The sequence below is a fragment of the Corapipo altera genome, unplaced genomic scaffold (assembly GCF_003945725.1).
Source record: "Corapipo altera isolate COAL_440 unplaced genomic scaffold, ASM394572v1 53, whole genome shotgun sequence".
Lineage (NCBI taxonomy): Eukaryota > Metazoa > Chordata > Aves > Passeriformes > Pipridae > Corapipo > Corapipo altera.
This window is the reverse complement of record NW_020884900.1, coordinates 7,822,305-7,836,395: the sequence shown is the minus strand read 5'-3', so window position 1 is coordinate 7,836,395 and position 14,091 is coordinate 7,822,305. Positions and strand designations below refer to the sequence as shown.

The 14,091-nt window shown below is 37.4% G+C and overlaps 1 protein-coding gene across 3 annotated transcripts in view; it reads left to right on the top strand.

The window, feature by feature from the left end:
• LRMDA (leucine rich melanocyte differentiation associated) overlaps positions 1-9,332 on the top strand; it is a 643,108-nt gene extending 633,776 nt beyond the window's left edge. For 2 of the 3 annotated variants that reach the window (XM_027649410.1, XM_027649409.1), the window contains exon 7: positions 6,852-9,332. In XM_027649410.1, the coding sequence (XP_027505211.1) occupies positions 6,852-6,931 (80 nt within the window). In that variant the 3' untranslated portion in view covers positions 6,932-9,332. The remainder of the gene's footprint in view (positions 1-6,851) is intronic. The other variant, XM_027649411.1, reaches the window with a different exon arrangement.
• Positions 9,333-14,091: the final 4,759 nt, after the last annotated feature.

Here is a 14,091-nt window from a genome sequence, read left to right as displayed (position 1 = left end):
GACTATTTTATGCCCCATGCTGTAGACTGTCCAGAGGAAAATGTTACCACCTTTCAGCATGTCTGCGCAGAGAGCAGAGCAAAGAGGTAATTAATCTCCTCTGAATGGGAAGGTTACCTTCCTCGAATGTTGTTACCCCCCTAGGGAGGGGAGAATCAGAATCAGCAGTTTGCTACTGAAGGTACATCTTCTTTCTCCAGGAAACCTGCAATGGACCACAATCCCTAATTCATGGGCACCTCTTTGAGAGTATTTGGGGACACTGTGAGTACTGTGGCCATGGTGTAGGAATTCCACCTTCGCCACAGGAGCTCTGGCCTCAGCCTTCTCAAGCACTACCTAATCCCTTTATGCACAGCGTAGTTTTGGAGGAATTATGCATTATTTTTGCTTACATGTAGTGTTTATATCCTCTTAAAAATATTAACTAATTTATAACATAAGGAAAGTTAATATTTGTGCATTGGTTATGTAAGCACTCGTACTTTATGATATTTTAGGGAATTTTTCTCTGGGTTTTGTTTATCGCTGTGATATTTCAGGTCATTATAAGATACTCTTCTACAGTATTTAACTGTGGCACAACCAAAGGCATTCACATCCTTATCTGTTGTATTCTCCTCTTTATGTTGCTCCCTCTGCTCTGATTTAAGGAGTCTAGATCCTGTGTCTTGACTCTAGCCTGGAGCAATCTGGAAACTGCAGTTGCAACAAGCAGATTTAATGGTAGTAGTCAGAGATCCCATCACATTAGCAAGGACAGCTGCAACTCTTCTGTTCTTTTCCCATGTCATGTTGCAGTTTTTGAGCTCAAGCTTCCCCATGCTGGTGGTGGTTTGTTTACTGGGGCAGAATGGAAGTCTGAGTGGACCTCTCTGGGTTAAATACTTGGCTGCTTTGGGGAGGACTTGGTGACCCAGGTGATCCTTTACATCTTTTCTTATCTTCTAAGTGGTCTTCTCAAATTCCCATGTCAGAGAATTCATAGGCTGGATCATATTCAACAGAAAGAATCATTTTGTTTCACTAAAAGTCAACATGAAGTACAAAAGTCTGTCTATAATTCCCTCCTTTCTTGTCATATAAATTTATAGTTTTAAACTTTTAATTAAATTTGGTTTATTTTACCAAACATGGACCAATATGGACAAACAACATAGCTCAACAAGCATTTTTTTCTGCTTTTGGCCCTAACAGATTTCAAAAGTTAAAGGTTTTGTTGTTTCTAATTGCTCAAACTATTGTTCTTGTTTATAAAAATGTATTTCTACATAAACACCCATAAAGACCCAACTATAAATAAATGTCTGCAAATTAAAGTAGATGAATGAACCTTAGAAGACTAACTTGGACAAACATCCAATTTCCAACATTTTTGGAAAAAGTTTGGGTTTTTTTAATTTAATTTGTAAAGTATCGTATGTCACAGCCACAAGACTCAGTAGAACTAAAACTGCACTATTTGGGTCTACATAAACTGTTTTATTCTTTTTTTTCCTATCACTGTTAGTTATTTAGCATCTCTCTTCTCCTCTCCTTCTACCCCATCCCAGGGTCCTGCGAAGCTTTGCATGGATCTGTGCTCCTCAGATTTCAAGATGATTTTGCTGAATGGCGGATTAATGTTTTTGTGGGTTTGGTTTGGTTTGGTTTGAATGTGGTTTTGTTTGATTTTTTGGGGGGATTGTTTTTTTCTTAATTCAAGGACAACCAAGAAAATATTTTGAAGGAGCAGATTCATAAATATTTTGATACTTTTTACAGCATTCAGTTGTTTGAATATTCTTAATGATGGATATAAAATAGCTCAGGATGGAAGGTAGATGGAATTTAGATGGAATGAATTTTTTTTTAACTAAAGTGACTGTGAGATTATATATACTTTAATTCTCCTGATTTAGCAGAAAAATATAACCTATGTGCTACTGAGGGTGAGAGGATTAGGCTTCTAATTTTTTCAAAATCTCTAGTACTGCATTTCTCATAGAAAGTCAAAATGGAATTGAAAATAAGAAGTTGTGAACTAGACAACTAGGTAAAGTTGTTAAAATTTCCAGGAAGATAAATATAAAAGGAAAAATTTCTAAACTCCTGTACAAAAGGATTTTTTTTTTTTAAAGTAACTTTACTTATTCCTTAGATGAAAAGATTTTTAAGAGTTTTAAATTAATTTAACTCATGGAGGTGTTTTGCCTAAATCAGTAGCATTTTAGACTTGAAACTGTTCATAGATGGGTATTTATTCTCTAAATCTTGTCAATAGGGAATTATTTTCCTTTAAAGGAAGTTTATATTAATATTTAAGGGAATTTTGCAACTTCTGTTCATTAATTGTACAATATGCCCGAGTGCCTATGAAAAAAACGATAATGGTATTGATATTTCATTCTGAAGGGTCTCAAAACAATTTACAGATTGGTACTATAACCACACTGAAATGCACCCAGCTTCTTCGTGGAACATGGCAGCTGTTTAATAGCCCATAGCAAAACTACACAACAGCAGGTTGTATAAAAAGAGATGAATATGGATCAAATACAAATCGACAGCGAAGGATTTAGGTACTGTACTCTAATTAAAGTTAGGTGAGGTAGACTTCCACTAGAATATTGAGTCTGTGTATGAAGTGCTACACTTTATCTGACCTAGTACAATGACCTGTGGTTAGTCCATCTGAAAGAGGGGCAGAAGGGTGTTTACTGAAATGTAGTCCCTGATATATACTGCAGACCAGTGTTTGACAAACAAACTTAACTGTGAATATTTTGCTTTTTTTCCTTGCAGAGGGATTTATTAAAAACATTTGATGTTAAAATGAGTGCCTGATAGGGGTGTTGGGCAGATGTGGCAATAGGTTTTGATGGGGGTGGCAAAATTTTTGGGGCTTGACTACTTAGTTTTAGTAATTACTTTTTAAAAAAACCTGTATGCTACTGGAGGAAGCTGTGTTCCTAACAGCTCCCTGAGCTGTGATAGCTGAGAGGTAGTATTTTTGTAGATATAGAGTATTTATTTGCTAGGAAAAAGATAAAGGCAAGAAGGGCAACAAGATTCTATTAGACAACAATTTCTTTACGTCACTGTTGGCTTGAGCTGAATTTTTACCTGTAACTAACACAGGCTGTATGATCTATAGGTCTAGCACATTCCATTGGAACTTATTTTTACCATTTTTTATATAATACATGAAGATCTTTAAACTTTTTTTCTCTAGGAAAGTGTATAGAGGTCCAAGTGTAACATAGCTCTCTGCAAAACATGCCCAATTTAAAAGGAGCTAACATGACTTGAACTTTTTCATGTGTTTTAGTATGCATGTATGTATTTTTTTGTTTATTTGGATAATTGGGTTTTCCCTCAGCTAAGGAAAAGCTGGTGTTGCTGACATTACAATGTGTTTGTGAAGAAAGACTGATACCACAACACATGCAGGCAACTGCAAGGTCATTACTTACCCAGCATAATTAGAACATCCATTCCAAAGGGTGAAAACATTTAAAAGATAAAGAGTGAATTTAAAAAGGATTCTTCTTAATGCATTTTTTTCATAATTATAGTTTTAACAGCTTGTGGTGATGGTAGAATCTGCTACTTAAGAAAAATTAGAAGCCTCATTCGGGGAAGATGATCCCTCAAGAGACCTTGTGTTGTCATTTCTTAAGAACCTTGAGCAGAAACCTCATTCGGGATGCTGTGTATTGTTTTGATGTATAGGGGGTATACTTAGCTTATTATGGCCAATGCTGGATATTTTAATTAAAAAACACCAGAACAGCCACAGCTGTATTGTTTTCCCCTTATTCCTCCCCTTGCCTGTGTGCAAAAGCACAAGTGTTCTCTTGCCCCTGAACTACAAGGAAAGAATACCATAGCAGAAAGGCAGAAAAGAAGCACTAGCTTTCCTAAATTCACATGTGAAATATCTTAGCGTCAAAATTCTCACACAAACCTTTTGCAGTTCTCTGCAGTTGCCAAAGGGAGGTGGGAAGAGAAAAAACAAAACAAAAGAAAAAAACCACACCAGTCACTGCATTTAATTTATGAGCAAGATTATTGTTTTACAAATAACCTTCATGATAAATAAGGTCTCATGGCAACATTTTCAACTGCACTTTTATCAAGACTCTCTGAGCAGTGTGTATAATATGCCTGGCAATCGAATCACAGCTGTGTGCCTGGGTAGGGAATCTCTGCGGAGACAACACTTCCTTAATTTAAACAATTGTAGGCTGCAGGATTTCAAAAATTTCAGCTGACTTTAACTGTCACTAGCCCAAGCACCTTTATCCCCAGGCGAGCAGCAGCAGCTGGATTTCATTTCCTGCTGCCAGACTGTCCGACATCTTTGCTGAACATCCCGGGAACAGAGCATCTTTACTTTAAGGATTTTATTCAAGGTGACAGCTCCTCACACTTTAGCGTTCAGATCACCTCAAGTAGCTGAGATATCAGTGAAAATGAGAGCACTTCTCCAGCAAACTCCAAATTTAGATTGACTGAGGTTATCCTTAGGCCTCTAGACCCAGCCTCCACAACAGCACAGGCCTGCCAGTAACTTTAAAACTACAGCGGAGTTTGTAATGATGTCTGGGGAGAAATAATCTGCCAGAGCAGTGGAGAATACTATAAGCGATAGGAAATGATGTCAGATTTAGTTAGGGCTGGAGACAGTGTTAGAATATACTTGGCATAATATGGCACCGGTATCTCTGTCAGCATCTCTGTTTTCTGTCACCGCACACAATCCCGGGCCTGTCTGTAGCCCTGACAGTGTCTTTTCAGATCAGGTTATTGCCAACTTGGAGACTGGCTCAGCGCAGCACCATACAGCCCCCTTTGTTTGAAGTCTGCCCTTTTGTCATTAATGCACTTGATGTCTATTTAAATCTGACGGTGAATGCAGTATCTGTTTTCCTGTCAAGAGATCATTGACAATATTAATACCTCATGTCCTTGCCTCATTTTCTAAGCACTGACACCTAACTATAGTCTCCAGCATTCATCAAACAGCACTCTCTCACCAGCATCTCTATAAACAGTCTTGCTTCCAGTCCTTAAGAAATGCGGCAGACCTCAAACAAGACTTTTATCAATGCCAGCAAAAAAGGAGTCTGAAGAATACCATTAATAAACTGCTCATATCCTTTGCATTTAGAACTCTAAATGGCCTTGTTACCAACCTAATGCATGCTGCAGCCTGATTTGGGGTATCTTTTTAGGGGACGAAAATCTTGTTGTTCATTAGATGCTTGTTTAGGAATGCTAATATCATCCTTTGAATGTGGAAACTGCTCCGCTAGTGAAATTATTGAAATTTAAATTATCGAAATTAAAATTATTGAAGAAAACTCTATGGAGGAGGGCAAAGGGATTGGACACTGCACCATATAGTCCCCATCTGTGTTATCCTGAAGAGGAGTGTTTTTCACAACAAATGACAGGCCTATCAATTTTTCTCCCCACCCTCATAGGAATGTGTTACCATCCTGATGTCTTAGAAAGAAAGAAGAGCATTAATCTTGCACAACCTATGCCTTCCAAAGCTTTAGTATCTTATCTGACAGACGTTATACTGGAAAAAAAAATGGATGCAGATTATAAAAGCTTGTATAGTGAATTCATACTGCAGGTGGGCACAGTATTTGCTCTGTGAGTCCTGGAAATCTAAAACAACAATGAATTGAGGCTCTGCTCCTCCCCTGTCTTTACCCTTTATGTAAGGCAGCGTTTGTCCCCTTTGGGGTAGGTTATGTTTGCCCTTATAGAGGTAAGCTAGGTACTCGCGGAGTGACTGCTCTGTTAAGACACTCCCAAAGTAGAGGAGACCCTTCCACCTTCTTTCTGTTCATGGGAGATGACTTTAATTTGACTATACATGTGTGAGGGCTCAAAGAATAACTCTGCTAGTAAAATTTAGCATCTTCGAGGATGTTCTCAGGTGGGATGTGACTGTGAACTTACGCTTTCACATACCACTTAGTACCACCAGAGGGGATGCTTTTGAATAAGGTAGTGAGATTTGCAGGTACCTGTGTCTCACCCGCAGCAGTTCAGGCTTCCTCAGGCATCTTTCTACCTGTACTCACTGAGAATAACACACCTTGTTTCCCAAAACCAGTATTCTGGATAATTTTTGAAAGCATACTCCATATGCCAATATGTAACATAATTATAATTGTATCCTGTTCATGGAATGTTGTGATGGTGTTCTGAGAAATACTTTGGAAATGTTTTCACTAAATGTATGCTGGAGTCTGGAGGGCTAACTGTTCTAGCCCGTGTCTGTTGATGACTTCCCATGTAGATTTCAGCTGGTCACTTCAGTTCGCTGCCACTGGAAAGCAGGAATGGCTTTAGGTGTTTGCACTATGACTCTGTGAAAGTTCGAAGGGTTTTTCCAGGATCCACATTAAACTGTAATTATTTGCTGTTTTTTTTTCCTTTTTGGTTTCATTCACCAGGAAAACCTTTTAAATAAATAGCAGGGACAGAGCAGAAAGCACAAAATATAACTTCTACCCAGACTTTCTGTTTTTCAAAAGCAGAAGAGAGGTGCTGTGTTTTAAAATGCAGTATATGATGTTTCAGTGTTATGTAGTTCTGATTTTGAAGAAACTTGTGGATTTATGTTTAACAGGATAGGTCATGCATGTATTTGAACACATGTTTTCCCAGCGGATTCAAAACTGCTGTTTGAAATGGCAATACTGAATATTTCAAATACACAAACTTTCTTTTGCAGGAAAAGAGAAAATTGCTCCCCTCCTTCCTTCAAATTTCCCTAGTTATGTGCTTTATTGCATATTATGCCACTTCAGTCCTAACTGTAATTAATTTCTTTTTTATTGTAGGCATTCTGGGGAAATGTCGCTACATTTACTACGGAAAACATTCTGAGGGCAACAGATTCATCCGAGATGACCAGCTATAAAACACAGTGCTGTTTGGTGCCTCTTCGATCCCTCCACATGAGAAGCACAAATTGCATCTAAATTTTAAGCGTGTAACTGAAGTCCTCTAGTGCCTTCTGCTGACTTTGCCAAGCCTGTCAAGATCATCCTTCTATCTTAGTCTGAGTAGTCACATAGAGATTGACATGATTGCCTTTAAGCAGGTTCCATCCACCAGTGTGACAGACAGCTGCAGCCGAGCACCCGGCCTGACAGGAGGAGCACTGTGATGGATTGCCTGGTCCAATTGCTGCTCCAGAAGAGCAGGGGTCACACCTGGGGCTGCAGTGAGCATGCTCCAGCGCTCAGCGCCTCTGCAAACGCAGCGCGTTTATCTCCGGCTTGCCTGTTGAGAGAAAGTGGCTGCTGATATCAAAGTGTTTATAAAAGAGGGAGGCTGTAATTTCAGATGAAAAAGCCCTTATCTGTTCTTATTTTTTTTCCCTGTGAATTAAGTGCTTTTTTTTCTATCATCTCATACATGCCTACACAAATCCGTTCATGGTTTGGTAGGACCCCCACTCACCCCCAAATGGTCCTAGACAGGTTATTTTGTCTTTCAACAGGGGAAAAATATATCCTGAAAATATTTTGGCCATGCAAAGTACTATTGATTTGTATAGTTGTTTATATGCAAAGGAAAAAGATTTAAGTAATTTCCCAGACAAACAAAATTTGCTAATTCTTAAATTACATCTCAACATTTACTCACTCTTACCTTCAGAAAAGTGAACATTTTGTAATGCTGGCACAGTTTAACTGTATATACTTGGAAGAAGCCCTCATTAGTGATATTGACAATGTGTATTATTCCTGGTTTGTTGAACAATATATTTTTAACTTTTAGGGACTATGTTTAGAACTAAATGCTTAAATCTGGGGGGGAAAAGGGCCTAAAAGGAGTGATACAATCTGCCACCAGTTGCATAGGATTATTCAGAGGGGAGAAAAATCAACAAAAGTAAATGGTAGAATTAACATAATTAGCAGCTTTACTAATATAGAGAGACAAGTTCTGAATAATCCCTTTTGATGTCTGTGTAGGAAAGGGTATTGTCAAATTTTCAGTCACAAAAATAAAAATTCATGGCAAATTTCCTACTTTTCTGATAACGAGGTTGGATATATTAGAATCATGAACTCATGACTGTGAAAAAAAATCCCATACTTCATGCATATATTAAGTGCTACTGGATACAATGGGATTGTCCAAGGAATATGCAAAAATTCTGACCTCTGGACTGTTCCAAACCCATGCATGTTGGTCCCAGTTGAGAGCTATCACTGCCTAGCAGTTCTTGGTTTGTTTCAAATTACTTGGTGGCCTTTATTCGCTTTCCTGGTTGAAAAAAAATGGCAGTTTTTAGAAACTGCCTACTTTGGGGGTCTATTATCAGCTAGTGTTGCAGGTGGAAGTGAACTGGACATTGAAGTCAATTGTGAAATTGGCTTTGACTGATGAAATAGAATGAGACGCTGGCGGAGTGCCAAAGGAAAGCTTGCTGCTGCTGAGCATGTTAGGCCTTACTCAGTAAATGGAAGCCTTTGCTCATTCTGAAAGTCTATAATAAATCTTTAACAGATACTTAAAATCAGTGATGAACGTAGAACAATCTAGTTCACACCACTTGGAGTTCAAATTGAACTCTCAGCTGTTTACCATGCAAATTGGTGCCTGTAAAGCACATTTTGGCCACCTACAGTGCCTCTTCTAGTGTCATATGTGACTACAAATGAAATGCCAGTTCACTTTGGAAGTCCTAGGAGATATTGGATAAATGAAAACTACATGCCTCTTTTTTTAATCAAAAATATAATTAGAAATATTTAGGGCACTTGTCATTTCTCTTGGTTACCAAAATAACAGCAATCCTAGTTTGCTCCTATTGTGTTGTCTGTTTTGAAGTCTCCACACATTTTGGCCATGGCAATGTTACAGGCAGCAGGGTTCTGAGCAGGGGTGTTTGGAATAACCTAATGTCACTTTCAGTCTGGTTGCATATATGTTCTTGTCTTTATAAAGGCTTTAACCCTGCCTCAAACAATAAACAGCACTTGCAAACTGACCACATGATTTTTCCATCTTTATTTTGCTTGTTTACTTTTCCTAATGTCAAAACCATTTGTATCATTTTCAGGAGCGTTTTCTTCCTAGCAAAGCTTTGGAGGCAAAAATATTTTTGGAAGGAAATGTGAACAAAGTGTCTTCCACTTTGGTTTTTGTTTTCACTTGAGGGATTATATACCTATAGTTAAATATGGTAAAGCCCTAATTAAAATTTGCTTAAAGGGAATTCTTATTAAATGTGTCTCTGGTTCTGGAAAATCAAAAGGATCATCTATGAATAATTATTTTATCTTACTAACATGTATTAGGACATTATTTAAAAACATACATGGATGCTTATTACTGTTTATGCTAAAATAATTTTTTTTTTGAGATGTGGAGCATTTTATTTTCAGCTGTGTTCTGCTGAAATTCTGCTTTAAGAGATGACAAACTTTTCAAACCTGGGGCTGCTATCTATACTTGGTTCTTTCCTCAGTGGGAACTGTGCCTGTATTTCTTAACTGAGCTATCATTTAGGATGAAAGTCGCAACAAAGTAATCTAAGAAGAGATTCCACTCTCTCTCCTTTGCTCCCCCTTCTCCATACATGACACATCTTTCCCTCTTGAGATTCACTAGGCTATTAAAAATAGAAGATTTGCCTACAAAGTTATCAAGGTTTTAAAATATGTATCTTTCAAAGGAACCACTGCATTCTTAGTTCTTTATGTTGCAACAAGAAAAATTTGACCAGCTACGTTCCTCGACAATTAACAATGTTTGAAATCTAAATCAAATACTAAAAATTTCAAAAAAAAATAAAATTTTTCCAAACTTCTGTCTTAGGTTCAGTCTTGTGATGACCAGTACTTTGCCTTTTGGAAGACATCACGTCTTCACAAATGAGGACTAGGAGGATATGCTTTTACTAGGAGATGCCTATAGAAGCTGTACTTACCACATTCCTAACTTTATTTATTGAAAATATTAATTCCTAATCTTATAATTAAAACAAGAAAAAGATCCAAACTGAAATGCTGAAGTGAAAGTCCAAAGATGAATGACCTTCAGTGAAAATCCTGCTGTTATGGATACACAAACCTAACTTTAGAGTACACGGGCTCTAGTTAAATCTGTTGCATGCATAAATGACTTATGGCATTACTGAAAGTATGTTACCACTGAAACCACTTTTTCCTTTGTTAGGGCTGACTCTCACAGTAGTTATTCTAGTATTTGCCTTACTCAAACTGTGAGTCCCTTTGAAATCAATGTATTAACCATGAAAATTAGGGTTACTAACTTTTGGAGGGCTGATAAGCTGCTCGCTTTTTAATACATTTGGTTCTTTGAGCAGAATATGATTGCTGAGTGTTTGATCCTTGCATCTCCTTTGCAGTTGAAAGATCTCCGTATGTTGGTGTAATGTTGCTCCCATTTAAGTCAGAAGAAAGAAACAAACCTGTCCGTGCTTTTAAAAATGCTTTCTGTAAATTACAGGGTTCACTTGCTGCCAGTGGATATATTAATATTTTTTATTCCTGCCAACAACATGAGTATGTTGGGAAATGTTTGCCCCCAGCAAAACTTTGCTAGATGCAGCCTTTGTGGCAAGGTTCTGAATCAACCCATTTTATACTGACTCACACTGAGTCTTACCATATATTTCTTCTTTATGTGGTGTGATAGTTGGCACATGAGTCTCTGCTTACCCAGTTCAGGAAAGTTTATTTTCTTTATTCTGTGTAGAACTGTCTGTCTTTTTGCTTTGTTAAATGGTTGGCATATGTGAAAGAAAAAGATGAAATTCAGCTTTCCAGAAGTGTGACCATATAGCCAAGATTGAGTCTGTTTGTTTGACACATAGATTTCTAAGCATCCATTTGCAGGTTCAGTCTGTGGAATCTGACAGTGAATCAGGTGATATGAAGTAGGAGTCTTGCATGGCTTTCTGGCTGTTGTCCTCTGTTCCTAATGATCTCTAGCTGTGTCCTTGTCTGCTTCAATTGCCATGTCATTGCACTGCAAGCAAGTGATAGCAAAAATTGGTAAGTGCTCTTCTTTTGTTTTTAAAATGAGATTTCTGCTTCACTGCTTGTAGCGTAACAATTGAAATGCATAGTTTGCTTTTTCAGTGTTTTTATATGTACACCTGGTAACTGTTACATCTCAGTGGCTAGTCTTTTTCTGCTAGTTAGTTAAAATCTGTTTTCTGCAGTCCTTTCTACTTCAAGTAATGGGAATAAAACAAAGAAACCAAGATGTGATTTTGATAAAACAAACCTTTAAAGATGCTACTATGGGACCAAGCCTGTGCTAAAACTCTGTGGGACAGATGCTCAATGTTATATAAATAAGCACATCTAAATGGTTTGAAGGATCCAAGATACCTCCTGATTTGGAGCCTTCTTGGAGTTAGCCTGTGGTTGTGAACATCTCATAGAACCTTTGATTTCCTCATGCCACTCTCATGGCATTAGCTGGTTAGAGAATGTTGTTTTACTTAAAATGAGTTAATTCTCATTTTACTTCTAATATTATCCACGTACCTTACCAAGACCTTGGATTACAAGTGAGTTAGGCCTGAGAAAAAATGGCTTCTTCCAATGATTTATGACCTACCCTTAAGAAGTCTTCAGAGTATTTTCTTTGGCATTTGCTATGTGAGAACATTCGGGATATAGTCAGCACTCCTACTTCATCAAAACTGGCTGAATTAATATACTTTCCATATGCAGTACTAAAGCAGCTGAATCTTTCTAAAAGTTACCTTTTAGGTTAGGTGACTCTGATGGACTTGCCTCTGGTGGTGGTGTCAGCCTGAAGCTGACCCTTGCTTAGAGTTGCTGACAATTAGATTAAGGGTTCGGATCAGGATTTTCACAAGCCTTCAAGGAGCAGATATTTTTAAGGACAAGCTAAGTCGTGGTCATGGCACATTCACAAAATATCATCATCATCTCAGCATCCTCAGCATTTTAAGGGAACAGCATCTTGGAAAATATGTTTAGTTCTGTTTTAGTTGTGTTTGTAGGTTTTAATGTAAATTATATTCTACATTATAACATTATCTGCAGTTTTTACACTGTGAGAGCAAAGTTTCTAAATGTGTTCAAAACATTCTCCCAGTACAAGTTTAAAATTTCTTGCAAATATTTTGCATTCTGATTGAAACTTTTGCTGCCAATTCAAAAAAGAAAACTGTAAAGTCAAGGGTTGGTTTTTTTGGGTTTTTTTAACCTAGTTTTATCTTAATCCCAAACTTTTATAACAGATCATCTCACATATCAACCCCAATTCCATAGATCCTCCTAGAACAGAAATTATCCTTATGGTATAATAGCTTTATAGTAAAATATATAGGAAGGAATCTGTTTGGAAATTACAGTATTAAATGTAAGCTTTAATTGATTATTTTATTTGGAAATAGGAGCTTCAGAGGATCTCTTTAGATCATACTCTGGAGAACATAAGTGGCAGAAGTGTGCAGCTTAAGAAATTCTACATTACTTTTACGTTGGAATGGGGAAAATCAAATCAAGAATACCAAGGTAACCAAAATTGATATTACTGGCATAATTTTTATCTGCAATTACCCTCATACTTTCGAATTAGCAGTATTTTTGCAATTGAGTATTTAAGATTTAATGTAGGGAAAACAAAGAAAGGAGATTTCTGAAGACAATCTGCAATTCATTTTATAGTTTACTCCGATTTTATAAGGCCTTTGAAACAATGTGAACACTCAATTAGCCAGCGTTCAGTGTATCAACCAAGTAAGTAGACAGTTGTGGACTTCAGGGAATTTTCAAACACACATGCTGTTCAACCTTAGCAATTTTCTTTTACCTAGGAATTGTTTTCAGAAATTCCCTTATAATGAAATTTCTGTTTAAGTTGATAGCTGTAAATGAGGGCACAGTTGCTTCATTTCCTTTTGACAATAAGCCAAATTCATCCCTGGTGGAACTCCATTGATTTAACTCTACTTGAGCTAAGCTACACTGGGGATGAATTTGACCCAGCTTGAGATTTTTTTTTTATTCATCTTTTCTTTAATTTCCTTTAGCTTAGTTGTCGATTTAGGGCTGGTCAGAGGATTACAATGCAAGAGAGGGGAAAAGCAAAACTTCTCTGCTCAAGAGTCATTTCCTTTTTAATACCCTACTGATTTAACCATGACTTGTAATGTGTTTCAGGTAGCCAAATTTCAACATCAATTTTGGAAGAAAGTTCACTATACTTTGAGTCTCTTTCCTTGGCTACTTCCCAAACCACCGAATCACCACCTACTATACAATGCACATATTATAAAAGGCAATGCTAATGTCAATGCTCTGGGAAACGATCTGGATAAACTACAGTTGTCATGTGGTGCCTGACGTGATTAACTTGAGCTTCACTGATTACACTCTTCTTTGTCCATTCAGGTGGTGGTGGAACTTCAAGAACTCAACATCTGTAATGCCTAACATATCTGCTCCCGCAGCTACTGCTTGCTGTACTTGGATTTCTGAGAGTCTTGCATGATTTCTGTCCACATGGTGCTCATGCCAGTCTTTTTTTTTTTCTTATAAGTTTTGGTTATTGTGGGTTCACACTCAATAAGTTTCAAGTTTGAGCAAAAGCTGAAAGCGTTGTTCAGCCAAAATCGCTGCTGAGCTGTATGTGGTTTTCATCTGAATCTGTAAATCCACTATGTTCACTGAGGGGTTAGCAAAACCGGCCTGAATGTCAAACCTCTAGCAGCTCTCCCAAATCAGGCTAGTTCTGGGTTTCATTACGAAAAGATTGCACAGCTCTAGCTAAGCCTTCATTTTCCACTTTCAGATAAATGCTTTTTCAGCTGTATTTATGAGGCTTAAGATTAAAAAAAACACCCCTACCAGCTGTTAATGTTAATCACAAGTTTATATCATAAGCACATTCTAAGTCTTATCCTCTTTCCATTCATGTCAGTGGCAAAGCTTTCGACATCAATGGCAGTAGGAGCAAATATCACAAAATATAGTAATGCACAACCAGTTTAAAAGGAAAAAAATAGCAGTCTGCCTTAAATTAACAAAGCCAGGAATAGGATGTTGTACTGTT